General features: G+C 37.8%; 1 protein-coding gene across 3 annotated transcripts in view; it reads right to left on the bottom strand.

Annotated features, from left to right (window-relative positions):
• Positions 1–21,356, bottom strand: part of LOC114249733 (ring finger protein goliath) — a 94,433-nt gene that overhangs the window by 40,119 nt on the left and 32,958 nt on the right. For all 3 annotated transcript variants that reach the window (XM_028183434.2, XM_028183517.2, XM_089739526.1), the window contains exon 2: positions 5,740–6,421. In XM_028183434.2, the coding sequence (XP_028039235.1) occupies positions 5,740–5,934 (195 nt within the window). In that variant the 5' untranslated portion in view covers positions 5,935–6,421. The remainder of the gene's footprint in view (positions 1–5,739; positions 6,422–21,356) is intronic.

Genomic DNA, 21,356 nt, shown 5'->3' with positions numbered 1-21,356 from the left:
AAGTATAGCTTGTTATTGAAATCTAATATAAACTTAAACCTCGCGTCTCAAGGTTGGATGGATATACTGACAATAGTTCAATACCAGATGAATCGTGAGCTCGCGTTTCTATACCGCTAATACAATACAAACGTAAGGCTAGAATGTCGTCTAAATTATACAGGTCTGGAAAACTCGCCAACTGACGTAACAATACAGAATCGCAAAAAGTGACATTCTCTTGTTGGAGGTCAAGATTTCATTTAGGTCGCCGTGATAAGAGTAAGTTCGTTCAGTAAGTTTTCGGCAGGCAGCGGCTTGGCTCTGCCGCTAGTATTGCTGAAGTCCACGGGCGACGGTAACCACTCATCATCAGGTGGGGTTCGTCTGCCTACACGGGCAATAAAAAAATATTAAAAAAAAACTATAGTGGTCATATAACTGATACATACTTTTTTATAGCATATGATGATAGTAACCAATGATTATTTAATTTAATTGAGTGTTTTTTTTTCCTACCTAAGCTGATAGCCTTGAGAGGCTATTTCAGCGGAATCTTAACTAGTAGGTGAGCTCACGGGGCTCAAACCTGACGACGTTGCTAACACGAACCCTAGCAAGAGCCGTGCTTCGCAGAATCTACCACCGGATCGGAAACGCGACCCACTGAGAAAATCCGGCGAGAAACTTAGTAGGCTGTGTCTGAGGGTTAATTTACTCGTCGAGCCCTTCGTCGCAAGCGACGGGAATTGAGTGTACTCTAAATACGTATCCCACAAAAAAAATCTTTTAACAATCTGTTTCCGCATAACCTTTGCCAAATAACACAGTGCTCAGTATGCGTAACGAGCCTAAAAAGCTGTTCAAAGTTTTTGTCCTTCAGATATTAATATACATATAGACAATTATCCCTAAGGGCACTCCATAGTGCAAGATTTCGTATCTTCACTAAATTATGTTAAGGACTATAATAATCGCAATCCTAGTTATTTTGACTAGGAAAAGAGACACTCAAAGAAGATCAAAACGTAACGAAGTAAAGTCATGAATTCGTATGAACACAGAAACCACTAAAGAACGCTCGAATTCTTCTTCTTCTCCATCGCTCCCTCATTGCTGAGGATCGTGACTCCGTTTTATCTTTAATTACATTCGAGAATTTGGTTCGAAAATTCATAAGTCTGTCCCTGTTTATCGGGTGATGCTTGCTTAACGTATTTTTCACCGAGCGAACAAAAGAAAAAGCCATGATCGCATTGCCCTTTTTTACATAACATAAATCATGTTTGTTACTATGAGTTTACAAATACATACGAAACTGAATTAATTACAAGTGGTTTTATTATCGGACGTAAACCAAGTATTGCGCAAGTACTGTTTCAACGAATTTCGTCCAAATTAGGTCAGTAACAACGAACTGAGTATATTGATCTTTATACCTATTCAATAACACCTCGAGAATCATCAATAGCTCACTCTCGTACGATTTATTTTCAAATATTGAGTTTCAAATACAGTATTCTTTTAAAATATTTTTAAATTATAAATGAGACGCGTGTAGGAGATTAAAAGTGAGTACCGGTTTTTTTAATTGGCGTAAATGGGGTGCACGTGCACACGTTCCTACACGTGTTGCTATGAGGTGAAACGGATGAGACAGACCCTAGCCCTGAAAGCCAGACATTGAAGTTTCCAACGCATTTAACATCTATCTTACTTACTTATCAATCTGCTTCGTATTAGAAATAACCTCGGGCTCGCCAGATGAGTAACAATTGACAATTCTATTAGTTTTGTCTCGATGATGATGATAAAAATCTTCATTCAATTAAAATATGTTAATATTTATATGGAATGAAATGTACGAAATAGCTATCATTTCATTTTTGGTGTACAAAACTGTCAACCTAACCGTTATCGAATATTTGTCGAAGCCTATAGAAATCATAATGCGAATCCACCTTGAAACGGAGCCCCGTCGGGGCGTAGCTAGGATGGTCCCTAGAATAGCTCTTTAGGCTATCAGAGAAAAGGTAGGGTAAAAATCAGAGATCGAATCACCCTTGCTCCTTAAATCAAACAAAAAAACTAAGATAAATTGCGACGACGACCTATGTTGTAGGATTTGTGTTGAGCACAGGCGCTGGTATGTTTGGGGGACGCCAGTCTAGGCACTTTCAATGAACCTGTTTTTGTACCAATTCTATATTGACCGTGCGCTTACTATACGGCGCTAGGGCCCGATAGACACAGCCCACTGAGTTTCTCGCCGGGTCTTCTCAATGGGTCGCGATTCCGATCTGGTGGTAGATTCTGCGAAGCAGTGCTCTTGCTAGGGCTAGTGTTAGCAAATTTTCTAAGGTTGAGCCCGTGAAGCTCACCTACCCATCCGGGCGTAGCTGGAATAGCCTCGCAGGCTACCAGCCAATAGATAGGGAAAAAGGGCGCTAGGGTAATGATTGCACAGGGGCGCTACATAAGCAAGAGCCGCCTTTGCGCCGACCCAGGTGAATTAACAAAGCCCTACCAACAATCAGATTAATTACAACTGTAGGTAGTTTAAGCACGTTGCACTATAAATAGCCGGTATTTTTATCGCGTACACCCACAGTAATAAAACAGTTTTCTCGTAAAAATTTATAGCACAGGCCAATGTAGAAGTGAACGCCACAATCAATTGGTGTGAACTGGTACGAGCACGAGCGCAACGAGAGCCAATGCACTTGTTATGATACACATTCGTTTAAACCTATTTATGTGGTTCGTGTCACCGCAGTTACACGACTTGTGAAAACACAAACGAATCCCAATTAGATAGATACACTTGAGCCCAAAAACAGGATTTTTTTATTAATTTATCTAAAAAAGAAAAAAGTTAAATCAAATATGGATTTATATTCCATCTATTCAAATTTCTCAGCCATTATGTTTTTCCCTATGATGTGTGCTTTTATATGAAAATGCATTTTAAGTCTACAAAGTAATTTGTAATTAATTAATAGCTTTACATACTTAATACTTTTGTGTTAATTTTCCAATTTTATTTTAGGAAAGTAAGCTTATTCTTCGTGTTTTAGACATTAGAATGACTGAAAATTTCAAAGTAGAACACGTGCACCGAATCACTAAAAGATCGCGTCGAGCTCAGTACATAAACAAAATTGAACATTCTATGGGCCAATAAAGTAAGAACGCACTCAAATTCATTGAGTCTTGATCTTAATCCAATCGCGCACATAAAACTTTCACATCAATAAGAATTTGGTAAATAATCCTTCAAATGGGTGACGATTACTTATACGATTTTATTTATAGTATCGTTAGTCATGGTCACATAAATAACGCCATTAATCAATAGAATACCAATAGGTAGGGTGTAGGTGACGGGGCGTCGCCGCGATGCCTCGTTTCAGTCCTGGCGACTCAGATCAATGACCGTGATCCCTTACCATTGCTATAACCGCTTCCAGTGATTTGTGAACAAAATAATTAAAGCATAATTTGAATACACATACTTTTTTTTATTGAGGGATTACTGGTGGCCCGAAGGCCTTTCCAGTTTCACCAGGATAGGTGGGCGAGCAAAGGCTCAGCCAGGAGGAGTGGGATTTGCTAACAGTTGTCCGAGCGCCTCCAAAGGAGACCTAACAACTCAAGGACAGCTGCTTCGTGAATGAATCTACTACCGGATCGGAATCGCGACCCACTGAGAAGATCCGGCGAGAAACTCAGCGGGCTGATGTTTAGGTTAGGTTGTACGTCGAACTCTTTGCCGAGTTCGACGAGTACGGTTACCGGGGTCCCTAAGTCTGCTTCTAGTGTTGGAGCTTAAGGCGTCTAATGCAAGAGGTATTGGATCTGATTGATCCGTAAGGACGTGTTTAGGGCGTCGACGGTGACTGGTTCATGCGTAATCAGGACTCGGGAAGTAGTTAGCGGCGGCAACGATAAGGCGATTATCATGACGCATACCTTATCGAAGTACTGTTCCGACGCTGACTTCATGTGTTTTCCGCTAACCTGCAAAAGCGGGATTGTAGAGATTGGAGGGTGTATATGCGTGTGCGGGCCGCGTGAGCGAACACCACACTCGCGTAAGTTATGACGGGTCTCATACAAGTTTTGCCACGTCCTTACGGATCCATCAGATCCAATAACTCTTGCATTAGATACCTTCAGCTCTAACACCTGGAGCAGGCTGAGGAACCCCGGTAACCGTACTCGTCGAACTCGACAAAGAGGTCGACGTGCAACCTAACCCATGCATCAGCCCGCCGAGTTTCTCGCCGGATCTTCTCAGTGGGTCGCGATTCCGATCCGGTAGTAGATTCATTCGCGAAGCAATTGCTCTTGAGTTGTTAGGACTGCTTCGGAGGCGCTCGGGCAGTTGTTAGCAAATCCCACCCCTTCTGGCTGAGCTTTTGCTCGCCCACCTGTCCTGGTGAAGCTGGAAAGGCCCCCGGGCCACCAGTAATCTTTCAATCATAAAAAAAAAAAACAAGTTTTGTAAAGTGTCACCTTGTTCCGAAGGGACATTTTACTCCGCTTACATATCATGAGGTAAAGTCTATCGAGAATAAAGTACGATCGCGGACTGTTTTAATATGCGGATGGATGCATCCAATGTGACTCCCAGGTACTTGACCTTCCCTAGCCCAGGGAATAGATTGGCCGAAGAGGGTGATCGGGGGTGTAATACACATACTATTATTTAATGGGTTCTTAGCAGAATTATCACGTTTCATGAGTTCCAGATACTTTGGTGTTTTATGTTAGCTGATTTAGTTGAAGAATACACAGAATGGGCTGGCATCATTGGACCGTGGTCGTCTACTGCTGGATATAAGTCTCTTCTAAGCAACACCGCTGGGCCCGGCTTCGGCCTTCCTCGTCCATTTCTCACCGGCTACCCTTCACAGTTTTACTTATTGCTATAAGACAGACAAGCCACCTGTTAGTGATTGTCATCGCTCGTGGGCATCAGCAATACCAAAAACAGAGTCGAAATCTATATAATCTATATATAAAAATGAATTGCTGTTCGTTAGTCGTTTTGCGGCAGAAATAGACAGGACGGTGGTACCAACCCGGGCGGGCTTCTACACAGAACCCTACCACCAGTTAAATGACCAGTTATGATAACGGAACAATAAATCAGTCACCATGCTTTTGTTATTTCCTTTTTCTTCTATTTAATGTATTTTATATTCTTGCCTAAATTTTAATGTAAAGTTTTGAATAATTCAACACTCTCTCAACTCATTAATTCCTTCACGGCAGTATTTATCGGCTTGTAATAAAATTGATCGCATTAGGGATTACGGTTTTAAATACATTATCGTCAGACATACGAATGTAGTAGATATAAAATATTATAATATATATTTTTAAGAATTTATATTATATGACTGATCGTATTGTTAATTCTAAATTATTTCGGAATTTATACATATTTCACAATCACCAAGTTGAGTTGCGGCTTATTGAAAAGTCGAATGAGATTCGTCGAGTTCATTGAAGGCAATTTACTCTTTAAAATTTAATCTGCCGTATGCATTTCGGTTTGAAGGGTGGGGCAGCCGTTGTAACTATACTGAGACCTTAGAACTTATACCTCAAGGTGGGTGGCGCATTTATGTTGTAGATGTCTATGGGTTCCAGTAACCACTTAACATCAGGTGGGCTGTGAGCTCGTCCACCCATCTAAGCAATAAAAAAATTTTTTTATTTTTTTTATCAAAGAGTATTTTCTAGACTCACCTCCGAAATTTCCGAATACACAACTCCGTGCTCGTCCGTGTACGTTATGTTGATATTCGCTATCGTTTTGGACAAGCGCTCATCTGTCGGGCCGTAACGTACTGTCTCCAGTTCGCTCCCGGGCGTATGGCAATTCACCACCAGAACCATCCATCCCAGAGCCGCTAAACCAGACCACAATTCTTCCGCACGCATTTTCACAATTCACTCATACGATATTCGATATACAATAGATAACAAACACACGGAACGTGACGCAACACAGCTGTTAATTGTCTTTTAACATCTGTAGCGATTCGAGTGGCACACGTCGCGGCACAAACACGAACCTTAGATATGTAACGTTACACGATAAATCGACACGAGTTTATCGACAATCACTGCTATCGGTTAACGAAAACAGACTTATGGATTTACTAGGGCGATAACGATATCGCGCTATTTGGAGAAAGAAGTATGCGCACAACACTAGCTTCCTTTGAGGAACTCTCGTGCTAAGCAAACTCGATAGGTCTTTGATGTTCCACTTTTAAACTCTTCGATATCTTGATTTACCCACGTGGCGGCGGTAACGAAGCTATCGTCAAGATATCTTCGCGAACTTATACTGCATTGTTATCACGATGTGCTTGTAGTCGACCGCGGCCCCATAACCGGCAAGGAACTTCACAGCATCGGGCACCTGGAACAATGGAATTGTGACGTCAGTTATGCTTAGTAATACCTCGGTCACATACGCACCAGTCACTTTAGTTATATTCGCAAGTCCTATAATATTAAAAGGAGATAAGATTGTGCGAATCAACACAGCGTTAAGTAAACTTTATTTTCTGGGAAGCCGACAATTTATTTTTTTGTGTGAATCGTCTGGTAATTTCCTACTTTTTTTAATTATTAGTTCATTAAATGATTTATTGAGTGGCGAAGCTTCTGGCCCAATGTCACCAGGTAAACACTCGAACAAGAGTTGATGTTCTACTACTATCTCGCCTTTCTTATTAGATAATTTTTTTAATTATTTCTATTCGTTAATAATTATAATATAATTAAGTAATAAATTAATTAATTTTATTCATTTAAAATGTAACTAATAGATAAGACGCCCGGTGTGTTCATGTAGAGTGATGCATAGAGTTTCAAAGTTCAAATCTATCAGATATTATTTTTTGTACGTGCACGCGTATCTTACGTATGCTCATTAACGACTTCGATAATGAGAGAATAACGTTGTGTACCAAAAATAAAACCCGTAAAATCAATTTGCGCAATTTATGCAATTAAGTCGTGTTGGGAGATGGCACGAGTAGAAAGTACTGTCTTGTCAATTCCTGTCGCGAAGCCGAAATGCGTTTCGGCTTGAAGGGTTGTCCTTTTTTTTTGGTTAGGAGGAAATCGCCGGACTTCCGCCCTCCCCGGGGATGGAGGGCGAGGCATGTCGGAGTCGAACTGACTAAAACCTCCTGTCGCCCAACAACCCACGTCCGAACCTCACATGAGACAGAACTCATGAAAAGGCAAAGGGGGGAAAGTGAAGCGTTTAGTGCGGAGCACATCTCCCCCATCACCCTCCCCCTCGGGACGCCGGACCGGCGGTCGTCGGCACCACGTCCACCAGCCTGAAGGGTTGTCCTAAGCGAAGTGTAAAATACACGAAACTTCGAACTCTTATCTGAAGCGGCAATGCCTTTTTTATGTCCTTGCCGTAACCACTAGTTCAAGAGCTCGGCTGCCATCAAAGCTAATAAAGATAAATAAAAAGCAACATATTATCTTACCTCGCAAACATGCTAAGCTTAAAATATTATATGTACAATTTACACGTACATATAAGACGGTTCATACAGATGTACATACAATACACTGATCAACAAAAAAAATTTAAAAAGTACCAATGTATTTTTTTGTAACACAACACCACCGGTCGCAGTGATAACATTATTATGATAATTTAGTCTGTTGGATATGTTTGTTTTGTTTACATGGTAGTTTTAATTCAAACTTAAGATACAGTTCGATAGCACGGTCAATGAACCGATTCGTTGTAAAAATTCGATGAATCATAATAATCAAGAGCGCTAAAATTATGTTGTAACTGTTTATTGTAATCGAGTTTACGACTTTTCTAGTCTCCTCATTTTTGGAGTGTTTTCGTTCAACTTTTATTTTATTACAGATATGCGTTTAGTAGCTAAAGCTCACATCACAGCTTTACTACCGCCAAACACCTTGACGTATTTTCAGATATCTTCTTTATATACTTTGCGTTTTGATTATCACCGCCCTTTGAATAATGAAAACCGATGTTTGTAGAAGACACCAATTTTATTTTATTTTTGTTATTGATTAGACGGGTGGATGAACTCACAGCCTACCTAGTGTTGAGGGGTTACTGGAGCCCATAGACATACACAACGTAAAATGCGCCACCCACCTTGAGATACAAGTTCTAAGGTCTCAAGTATAGTAACGACGGCTGCCCCACCCTTCAAACCGAAACGCATTACTGCTTCACGGCAGAAATAGGCAGGGTGGTGGTACCCACCCGCGCGGACTCACAAGAGGTCCTACCACCAGTAAAAAAGTGTCTGGCAAAAGGAAGAGAGGCCGTCCCAGAACAACTTGGTGTCGCTCAGTAGAGCAGTAACTGGACGTCCTGGGCATGACGTGGGAGGAGGTAGAAAGGACAGCCCAAGACCGATGCAAAAGCCCTACACCCGAGAAGAGGGCAATAAAAAAGAAAGAAGAAGAAGAGATATATACATAACTAGCTGTACCCGTCCGCTTCGCTGGGCATTTAAAATTGACATTATTATTTCTCATCCCCACAAAGATTCTCATCATTAGCGCCCCCGCAACTGGCGTAGGGAGTCCAACACTCATATAAATACTAGCCTATCCATTAAGTACATGTATGTTCTTCAAGGGGCGGGATTTGCTAACAGCTGCCCGAGCGCCTCCAAAGGAGACCTAACAACTCAAGAGCATCTGCTTCGCGAATGAATCTACTACCGAATCGGATGATGTTGAAAAGTAGTTGAAGGTTACAGTGTGAATTTTTTTACTTATTGCTTAGATGGGTAGACGAGCTCACAGTCCATCTGGTGATAAGTGGTTACTGGAGCCCATAGACATCTACAACGCAAATGACGCCCCCACCTTGAGATATGAGTTCTAAGGTCTCAGTATAGTTACAACGGCTGCATCACCCTTCAAACCGAAACGCATTATTGCTTCACCGCAGAAATAAGCAGGGTGGTGGTACTTGCGGACTCACAAGAGGTGTACGTACCTACCACCAGTAGTTACGCAACTTATAATATTGCGGGTTTAATTTTTATTACATGACTAAATGACCCGGCAGACTAGACTTCGTAGTGCCTCAATTGATAAATAAAAGACCTAAACTTTTGGGGGACACATTAAAGGAAAAACAAGATTGTTATTTTTATTTAATTCCAAGCATTTTTATATTTATCTATCTTTTAAACCTTCTCTGGACTTTCACAAATAATTCACGACCAAACTTAGCCAAATCGGTCCAGCCGTTCTCGAGTTTTAGCGAGACTAACAAACAGCAATTCATTTTTATGTACCTATATATAAGATAGAAGATAGATTAATCACGATTAATCATTACGCTTGGTTCTAAAGTAGACGCAGAGTACTAAATATATAAATAAATAAAAGAAAATATCATGCATGAATGTTTTAACGAAGTTTAATAATTTCGCGTGTAGAGAAATATGTAATTGATAAAGTAATTGCGCACGAGGAAAGATGCAAATCGACCATTTCTGGTTATTACGGTTAGATCCTGACAATGTCACGTGCAGGTTTCCTTATTTGCACATACAACAAAAAAAATAACGACTCATTCGTAATTCTTCTATGATAATGTAACTATTGCTGTGTGCTTACGCTTTGCTGAGATAATGATTGCGAAAATTTAAAAAGTATGTATTTGCTCTTTGATAGAACTACATAGAGCGTATTGCGGTAAATCTTAAGGCTCTTTACGACCTTCGTAATTAAACCTTTTATTACGTAAGCCTTATAATTCTGACACGGTCTGACACAAATAATGAAACGACAATTAAGACGGTGACTTTATAGACTAGTATAGACCACAACTACTACTATTACTGCGCTGGCGCTATGACTCCGAAGTGGTTCTTGCCTTCCGACAATATACTTTGCCATTTATCCCGGCGCTGCGCAACACCTTACCAGTCCGACACTTGGAGCTCACATAAATTTCCTTCCACAGCGTCAGACCACCGGTACTTGGGCCTCCCTACAGGGCGGCGTCCCTCCTGTACACCTGTTTTACAGCCCGAGTATAGACCACAGACCAGACAAATTTAGAATTTTAGGACTTTTACTCCTTGGATGAACTTACACCCCCTTTGCTTGTCGAATGTAAAAAATTGAAAGAAATAGGTTTTTTTTTAAATGTATACATAGATCAAGGGTCGACAAACTGTCATAGTTGAAGAGCCAGTTATATCAAATCGACCTCACAATGCACTCAAAACAGGACAATAAAATATTGCTGATGATAAAATCCGCGGTAGTCAAAAATAACGTAAAACACACACAAACACAAACAAATGTTGTTACTATGTAACGTTAAAAGATAATTCTGCCTTAGCCTTAAGATACGAATAAAAAGTAGGTCGGTCAATAACTTATAGATAAAATTTTAAATGTAAACATATATACAAGCAAGTCGTAGAGCAGTACAATAGTAGTTTGTTTGTGGATCTTTTAGAAAGAAATGATTTAGTTTCTTCGAAAAGAATTCGTACCTAGTTTTAAAATAAACATAAAAAAGAACGTTTTTTTTTTGTTTTCTTGTTTACTTTTTTAGTTTTTCCATATTATTTTCAAAAACCAATACATACTTTATAAAGCACATGTAAGACGTTACGTTATCACACTACGATACTGTTTCTTATATTACTCGTGCTATTATTTGTCTTACTGTTCTTCAATATTTGCTTGCTAAATTACATATATATTGATATATCGTATATCGGAAGAAGGTATATTTTCCTGTTAATTTCCTTATAACAGGAAGTTCTGCGTTTATTCGAAGAAATAAAACTTATTAATGATTTTTTTCATACTCAATCGTCGATGGCCTAAGGGGCTATTCCAACTAGAACTCACGGGCTCAACCTGGGAGGAGTTGCTAACACTGACCCCAACAAGAGTAGTGCTGCCCTGAATCTATCACCGAATCGGAATCGGATTACCGATATTACCGTATTTAATCGTAAAATTAATCCTACCGAAGTCCATGAGGTTTATTATCATTGATTGTCAGTCGTTCCCATTTGATCATTATTATTTTATTACAGCACAATAGGGCTTATATTGGCAAGGTCCTTCCGCAAAGCAAGGTTGTAACCGTGACTGAGGGTGCCCTTCACACAGAACACGGGGTATTCGATTATAGTGTAGAAACACGCAGTTTTCATTATCGATACAAAAATTCGAGACTGTATATCGAATATAAAAACACAAATTGAGTGAATCGGTGGCGATTTAGTCAGAGCCCCTAACTACTGAGTTTTTTGGTTACATTCCTGCATCGGGCAAACTTTCGTGTATGAACAATTTTGTTTTCTCTTTGTCTAGGTGTTTATTATCTATATTTTTTTACATCTAAGCGTATATAAGTATGTATATCTGTCCCTAGTTCCTGTAAAATCCCATAGCACAGGGAATCCTGGTTTGGAGATGACCGGATGACCGGGATCCGGATGACTTGTCTCTAATCATTTATTTGTTACAGAATATTGGCAAAATTCATTCCGGCAAACGTTCATTCCACGTTCAACATCACCAAACTATGATCTTCTCTTGCGTTTCTAGAAACTACTATAACCGGTATCCGGGCGAATTCCATTACTTTTTATTGGTTAATTTTATTAATAAATTAAACGCCAAAGTTACAAGGTTCGATCGATCACGAACGTAATCTTTCAACGGGCATCAGTTTTTTTTATTTATTGCTTAGATGGGTGGACGAACTCACAGCCCACCTGGTGTTAAGTGGTTACTGGAGCCCATAGACATCCACAACGTAAATGCGCCACCCACCTTGAGATACAAGTTTTAAGGTCTCAACTATAGTAACGACGGCTGCGCCACCCTTCAAACCGAAACGCATTACTGCTTCACGGCAGAAATAAGCAGGGCGGTGGTACCCACCCGCGCGGACTCACTAGAGGTCCTACCACCAGTAAAACACAGTTGAAACACAAATACGAGATACGAACACCGAGAAATATAAATGTTGAAAGTCTTAACTAATATTTTAGGATTTGGAACAGGCATTGAATTATGGTCGATCAAAAATAAAGAAACCAAGGGAGTATAAAGCTTGTAGTAGAAGAAAAAAAAGACTCACTTTAATAATCAGTTTTTTAAGGTAACAATTTAAAACTATGTATTTATTTAAATACCTAAAGTAGAATTACAGTTCATATTATTTAAGACCATGATATGAATGTTGAGGCCGAGCGACCCGTTTCTATACTTTTGAAGCTGATTTAACTGGAAATACGAGCAAGGCGGCGAATTTTCTAGTTCCTCAAGTTTCAAACAAACATGACATCAACAATTTAAAATTGATATTTAAATGAAATAAATTTGGATGTTTTTTTTTTTTTTAAATAACTGGTATACATGGATGAGTAACCTCAATACTTGTTTCTGAGTAGGGCGATCACATCTGATTGTTAATCTACTGATAAAGCCGTGCGGATAACCAAATCCTCCATAGTGGTGGCAAGGAGTCTTGTAAGACCGCACGAGTATATAAAAATACCCTTTGTATTTCCGCCTCAAAACATTAATGCTTTCTGGCCTGAAGGATGGAGTAGCCGTTGTACTATAAAACTGAGACTGAGACCTCATGTCTCAAGGAGGGCTTTTTTATTTATTGCTTAGATGGGTGGACGAGCTCACGGCCCACCTGATGTTAAATGGTTACAGAAGCCCATAGACATCTACAACGAAAACCCGCCACACACCTTGAGATATAAGTTCTAATGTATCAGTTTTTAAAGTACAACGGCTGCTCCTTTAAACCGAAACGCATTACAGCTTCACGACAGAAATAGGCAGGGTGGTGGCACCTAACCGTGCGGACTCACAACACGTCCTACCGTTACCGGTAATTACGCAAGTTATAATTTTGCGTGTTTGGCGGTATTTACGCTGTTGATGTCCATGGCCTCCGATAACATTACATCGGCTGGACCGTGAGCTCGTTCGGCCCCATAGGCAATAAAAAAAGTTTCGATTACTGAAAAAAATTCTGCTTTGATATCATTCCTTTATCGCACGTGAAAATATCTTAGATACTTCAAAAACTTCAGTATAAAAAGCGTTACGCACATAGTTATATATATGTTATGAAGTTATTATGTAATTGTATTAATTATTAATATTTCGATTGATTTTTAAAGAGGCCGTCTCAAAAATATTCAAGGTCTGCACGACATTGACATTAACAGTGTGTAACATTCACAAACAACGCAGCATTTTCTTGTTTATTTTATTTACTAAACACTTTTTATTGAGGAAGCTTATTACGTAATTCGTGATTTTATGTTTGCGTTTGAAAATGTCCAAAAATCGATGAAATAATATTACAAAGTTTAAATTTGTCCGTAATAAATTAGAATTGAAGGATTGTAAATATGATTTTTGGATCGATTAAATAATTTGGGCGACATTTTTTTTAAATTCCAATTACCATACGGTATGCCTTATTCTGGATGGTCAACGTTTTTCAAGTATAACACAACAACGCAGCCAATTCTCAGATAAGGAATCACTATCAGCAGATCTAATAAGTTTATTTACGTTTTAAATCATACTACAACGGGAATGAAACCGCGTTAACCACTTCAGCTAAATCAATTTTGGTCAGTAATGTACCGTTTTGTGTTCACAATACTGATGACAGCTCTAAATATCCACGTGAATAAAATAGAAATTAAAGTACTTATTGCCAATTGCGTTAGTTTCAAACACCACAAAACGTGAAAACTTTTATAATTATACTAGCTGACCCGGCAGACTTCGTAGTGCCTCAATCGATAAATAAAAGACCTAAACTTTTGTTTAAGATAAACTTAAAACAAACAAAAGGAATCCGTCCGACGGGGGACACATCAAAGGAAAAACAAAATTGTTATTTTTATTTAATTCCGAATATTTTTATATTTATCTAACCTTTTAAACCTTCTCTGGACTTCAAAAAATAATTCAAGACCAAAATTAGCCAAATCGGTCAAGTCGTTTTCATGTTATGTCGTGACAACGGAAAACGGGTTTCATTTTTATATATATAGATTGATATCTTATGTAATCGTAAAACCTGTAATATTCACTCAAGAAAGTTTGTAGGTACGTTTATTTGGATTTATCCTAATGATGTTGGGCATTTTTTTTTATTGCTTAGATGGGTGGACGAGCTCACAGCCCACCTGGTGTTAAGTGGTTACTGGAGCCCATGGACATCTACAACGTAAATGCGCTACCCACCTTGAGATATAAGTTCTAAGATCTCAGTATAGTTACAACGACTGCCCCACCCTTCAAACCGAAACGCATTACTGCTTCACGGCAGAAATAGGCAGGGCGGTGGTACCTACCCGCGCGGACTCACAAGAGGTCCTACCACCAGTAAAAAAATATTTTTGCGACACTATGAAACAGTGGCGCTTTCCTCTTTTAAAGGCCATACAACCTCTATTAAAATACACCCTTATTAAAAAAAATTAAAAAAAGATAGACCGTTTATTCGTCTCCAGTTAATGTGGATCGACAAATATTTTAAAACGTTATTTTGCGTTACGTTACTGGTGACAAGGTATTTGGCTCGCACGGGTACCGCTAATCAATTCTAGTATGAACGATAAGTTTAATGTTTTTTAAAACCGGCCTCCTGTCCAACGTCAACCCTCCTTGGATAAATCCATTGCAACGTACCATAGCGAGAGTCTTTAAATGTTTTTTTCTTCTGCTATTTCTTTTACTTCATTCGTTTTTGGTTCTATAATCTTTATTTTATTATTTTCAAAGTTTACACTAAAATTTCCATTATAAAATACCAAAAGTCTAAAATAGCATTATTCAATCGGACTATGGGCGAGCACTACTACCTATGTATAAATTTTATCGATATCGATAAACAGCTGTCGACCACCATGACTAAACATGGGGGGAGTTAAATCAAAACATCGCGTGACTGGCCCACCTGGCTTGAACTTCGCCATTTGCACGAAGGCTGTGAACTTGGGATTTAATGGTGGTGCACGACATTGGACTTTAAGGTCATGGACTCAGGGCAAAAGCGCCGTTATTTATTTTCACATTAATGTCGAGGTTACAGCCTTTCTTTTGATATTATGATTGATTGCTGCTGCTATAAGAAAAGTGGTTTATGACATTTGGTATTTCTTCTGAAGAATTTCATTTGGCAATGTGCATAAGTTAATTAATTACCGAATATTTACATCCACGTATTATTCTGGTTAGTCGTCAAAGAACCGACCTCAGCCTCACCTAGCTTCTATTAAAAGTTCTTCTTAATAATTAAGAGTTCGTATTTTTCTACAGCATAGATGGGTAAGACTCACGGCCCACCAACCAACTAGAAATATGAATTCAAAGTCTCAATTGTTTTTTATAATGGCTGTCTCATTTTTAGAGCCTCAACCTCAATCTTATCTCGAAGACAACAAATGTCATTGAGCTATCTACTCAGGTTTTTACTACTATAGGAATTAATAAATATTACTTTATTGTCACATATTAATTTTTTACAACTAACTTAATATAATTTTCTAGGATTTACTACAAAGCTGTAACAGATAATAGACATAAAAGCTTTGATAATATGGTAACTGATGAAATTGGTGTTATAATGTAACGAGTCGTTTTAGACTAGATTCGACTAGATTAGAACGGATTCTAAAGGTAAAATAGGATATTTATATTATTATATTCAAAGATATATCAGTCTATACACAATAACTTGTTCTAAACCAGCCTTTCCCAAAGTGGGTGATAACGCCCCCTTGTGGGCGCTGGAGGACCCAAGGGTAGGTATGTAAGAGACCCAGAAAGAAATGAGGGCGTTTTCTAGAGGCCGGGGAGGCGATTTGTAATTTCATCTAGGAGGACTCTTAGACACCGACTGAGTTCTCGCTATAGTGGTTCTTAAGTAGGTGAATAAATGGGAAGATTAAAAAAAAAATTATTCTCAAACTGGGCAGTAGACAAAATAAGTTTGGGAGCCGTTGTTCTAAACCAAACAAAATCGATTTTTCCATAGTATCTTCCATTAGTCAGACGGAACGCCGGGCGGCTTCCTGTCCTCTGCCAGTTTTTACTGTTGACAATCACGAGACGAAATGGAGCGGCTCTTTAGTTAATTGAACACTTTTTGTTCGAACATTTTTACAAAACAATTTGTTCGATTCCGTGTTAAAAAAAAAAACCTCCAGGTTTTTTCTGACGTTAAGCAATACGATTTATGTTTTTCTATTCGTTAAAACTGAATCGACAGTTTTTAGGAATTGATTTTAATGGTAATAACTAACGACTTTCTCAGATTTCGCAGCAATATTAAGCGGGGTTTTAGAATATCTTATTCTTGCATTTTAAACATTATCCTTCTTACCTTCTCATGGAAGGCGTTTCAAACTTCTTCAGTTGTTTAGAATTTATAAATTATAACACTAAATATTATTACTACAATGTAATATAATTCTTCTAGAAATAACAAGTTTTTTACTTAAATTTTTACGCACCTCTGATTAGCATTTCCCAATTATACAAGGTAAATTTTGCATAATTATATAATTATAAGGAGTATAAAAAGCTAGCCTTTTTTATTGATTACACGGGTGAACGAGCTCACGGCACACCTGTTGTTAAGAAGTTAACGGAGCCCATAGACATTAACAAAGTTAATAAATATCGCCACCCATCTTAAGTTCTAATTCTAATAGTAAAATAGATCACCCGTCATTCACTCCAAAAAAATTTATTTCACCACAATAAGCCTTTATACATTATTTCTTAATATCAGAATAATTAGGTTAGTAGTAAATAATAAATGCCTACTGTCGTTTATTAATGACTAATGCTTCGTTTATGACTAATCACGCTCTCTTGAAATTACAAAGAATCTATCTTCCCTATAACTGTTTCATTTTGTTTACCATTTTATGACCATCCGATCCTCATTATGAGAACAATTTGAAATTGTTTTGATGACCTAATTAGTTGAAGAGGGAAACTTAATGAACACAAATCGGACAAACATTGTATTCATTCGAGTTACGAGATGAATATTTTCTGGTAAAACTAAACGCATGTGCACTTTTTCAGCTACAACTTAATCTATAATTCGACTTGCGAAAATGCTTGCAAGTTACATTTAACTTGCAAAGGAAGTATGTATTCCACAGTTGTATTGTTTAGACCGACCAAATAAAGGCAGCTCTAAACGGTCCCGTTAGCGAATGCACAAGAAGGGCCGCGGTACGCGAGGAATGGCGACGTCTGGTGAAGCGCACCACCAACCAAAGTGATGACCACGACCACTCTGCCAAGAGTGCATACGACTGAGAAGAAGAATTGTTTGTTATTAGTGTCATATTTAACATGGTCTTATAAAGTATCTTTCATTTACACACATTAATTAATTCCAAAACTAAATAACATGATAATGATGCCATGAAATTTTGAATACAGATCAAAATCGGAATACATTGCAAAACAGTCATTTTGAAATAGACTTAGGGCTAACGGCGCAGATATTTTGGAGTGCCCATTTTTGCATGTAGTTTGAAAAAAACGTCATAGAACATTCTCGGTTCCAAAGCACCGGATGAGTGGTACAAATAATGGCCTGTGAAAGTAGAACCATTTCTAATCTGGCTAGGCAGCGGCCCTCCAACAGTGGCTGCTGCTGACGTTAAATTTGACTAGGTCAGGGTTCAAGGCTCTGGTTTGGTTCAGTTTCGTCAGGTTTCGTGTAATAAAAATCCAACACGCAAAATTGGTAATTTACGTAATTATTGGTGGTAGGACCTCTTGTGAGTCCCCGCGGTACCACCACCCCGCCTATTTCTGCTGTGAAGCAGCAATGCGTTTCAGTTTAAAAGGTGGAGTAGCCGTTTTAATTATACTGAGACCTTAGATCTTATACCTCAAGGTGTACCCTCTTATACCACAAAACAAAAAAACAAAAAAAGAATCTACGATGCAATCTACATAGTTACAATTGAAACATGAATACAATTCTTGAACAATTCAAGCTAAATAAATAACTGATGTTAATACCCTGAAAAAAATCCTGCACAACCTAAATATGCTAAAAATTTGAGTACTTTTGTTACAAAACTCGCCAAAAGCGTCGACCTTGTCGATGTCGCGTTGTTACACTGCGGTCAGGGTTCGAATACCTGCTAGGTCACAATTCTTTAGACTATTGGCGATCGAGCATAAATAGTTTAAGCGCAACAACACAAAATATTTTTTATTAAGGCTACTTTTACTGTAGTCAAGGGGTTTTATTTATTTTTTAAGTAATTTTATGACCTGGTAACTAAGACCTTTAGGTCAAGTCTTATTTTAATTTCAATGAAACCTTTTTTATATGAAAAATGATATTATGAAATGAAAACGAAATGAAATGAGATGAGATGATATGAGTCGACTATTATCAAAGCCGGCAATCTGACTTTTGGACAATGATTGGTAAATCAGAAAAACGAATTATTGACTTTGTATTCCATTGGCAGTCACAAAACTCTTCTGAACGACATCTTAGATAAATAACAGGTTAAGTATTAACCTTTATTTAATGCAGGTTTTGAACCGTATTCTTTGAAGGAGACGATTATATTCAAATCAATCTGTATTGTCATATCAATAAAAAAATTTTGTCCAAATGCACAGATTGCCACCTTTGATAATAGACGACTTATATGAAATGAAATATAATCTCAGTAAAATTGTGGTCATTTACTGAGACTTTTTGGAGGAACCCGAGAAGTTACGTTCAGCGGATTTGTTTCATTTTCCCACATTTGTGCACTTTCACAGATACTAAACAGTTAATAAGCCACCTTACTTACTATGTAGTAGCACACCTAATCAGCACAACACGAAAAGCACTACTAACAAAAACCGAATACCTTATTCATAATATACATTTTTCGAATTAATCTCTTTGTTTCATTGTCATAAGTAATAAATAGCCATACGGCACTAAAGTTCATTATCACAGTCCCTGTGCAATCGCTCGATGCAGCCGTAAAATGAATCAGCGATGATAAAGGTGTGTTAATTCTAGAAGACGACAGGCAGACGACATTGAAATCGGATACAAAGGCCCGCGAACGTACGTGACCCCATATGATATCTTTTGTTTCACTATTAAAATAATGTATGAAACTTTTTTTGTTGTTTGTACAAGCTCGTGGATAAACGAGTTGTTTGCGATATACACTTTTAGTGGAACACGTTTGCTGAATATATATTAAATGATTTACTTAATTTAACTGATTTCCAATTAAAATAGGAATTTGCATATTTTTTATGTATGTACATAGATATGGGCGCGAGCCGCCATTATTGACAACAATTAACATGATTTATAGTTTAGATTATTCTATGTTATTATTTATTTGTTATTAGTAACATGAAACTGTTATTCTATCATATTTAATATTTAGTAGACAATGTTTTGATGTGAGAATGTTCAGAAGATGTTTAATGTTTAACGTATTGTTTGAAAACACAAATGACTGTTAAAATACAGAAATATTAATAAGCATAAATATTCAAAATAAATTATGTTATAATTAACATTAATACTTTAAATAAGTAGGTATTATAATTGTTTATGCAAATCGTGTTGTTGGCACCATCTATTCTCAGACTGGATAATAATATTGTTTGTTTATATTACTTATATACGTAATTTATGTGAAATAAATTCACGTCAGATTAATGTCAATTTTACTAAAATATTTATTTGGAATATTAAGCAACATTTCAAAAATTGTTGCGTAGTAATTCCATTTCTTTTTGTATAAAAGAAGTTGTATTTGCTAGAACCATCACAAATATGGTTATAAATAAATAATAAATAAAAAATTTGATAACAATCACGCCACGTTAACTGGTCCCGTGCTAAGTTCGTAAAGAACTTGTGTTACAGGTAGCAGATAACGGAAATAAATGTAAGATTTTTATTATACACGTACATATATTTAATTTTAATATTTAATATACATCCATAGCCGTGGAAAAAACATTTATATTTATCATACAAATATCTTCCCTTGGCGGGATTCGAACCCGCGACCCCTTTGTGTAGTGACCATGTCACTTACCACTACACCAGACAGCCGTTATGCAAGGTTTATTGTAAAATAATTAAATTAAATTTAACATGTTATGGTTAAGCCAATTTTCGGATTGCCAAATAGCAACACTGTTGGTGGGATTCAGTAGTGGGGGGACGTAACATAATAAAAAAGGCGGTAGTCTGAAAAAACGGGACCGAAAGCAGTGTATTCGGTAGTGAGCCGATGTCTAAAGATTGTACAAGTGGAGTTACAAATAAAGCAATACAGAATTAAGTAAACTACTGCAATCTGTGTATTATTTCCTGACTGTTGGAAGCGGAGTTCTACAGTTAATTGTGTATTTTCATTGTAATAGACCTTACTTGTGAAGAACCCTGGCGTATCGCCGGCATATTACTACTACTGCACTGACGCTATGACCCCGAAGTGCCATCTGACCCTCCGCGCCTTCATCTTCCCCAAAATATTTGGCTCACCAAAAAGCCTCTCCAGATCTTTGTTTTTCCGGACGCGCCAAGTACCGTCATGTCTCTGAACTGGTCCTAGTAACTTTCTTAGTACCTTTCGCTCAGTAACGACAAGTTTTGTCTCTTCTTTCTGTGCAAGCGTCCCTGCTTCGCATCCATGCAATATGACTATAGTTTTGTATACAGTCAAACCTGGGTAAGTGAGAACTGGATAAGTGAGAAAACTCTATTAGTGAGAGTAATAGCCAGGACCCGTCATTTTAAGCTCCCAAAACCTCTATTAGCGAGAAACAGAAACCTCTGTAAGAGAGAGTCGTTTTTCCCTCATGGACCTCCGTAAGTGAGACAGCTACTTAACTATACCTCTATAAGCGACAATCGAGCTTTATTTATTTATATTATTTAGGAGGAACAAATGAAAAAACAAATTACAAATTTAACATGTGCTATTTTATGACTCATTCTTAACTTTCGTGGAACGTCCTATCATTGTTTTTGTATTGTTTTCTCGTCAATATTGAATATTCTATTTCGTGGAACTAAATAACGTTGTTATTTTATCGTATGCTTTTTGAATGGACACGTGTGCTTGTGTACTGTCCTGTTTGTCGAACTTACTCAGTTTATCGTTGTTACCGGAAATGTATGTAATCCGTCATTGTATACAATTCCTAGGAAATGTATGTAATTCCTAAAATCGCACGGAAATGTGTGAAATAAATTATATTATACTTAC

The sequence above is a fragment of the Bombyx mandarina genome, chromosome A1 (genome assembly GCF_030267445.1).
Source record: "Bombyx mandarina strain Sakado chromosome A1, ASM3026744v2".
NCBI lineage: Eukaryota > Metazoa > Arthropoda > Insecta > Lepidoptera > Bombycidae > Bombyx > Bombyx mandarina.
This window is presented reverse-complemented; position numbering and strand designations above follow the sequence as displayed.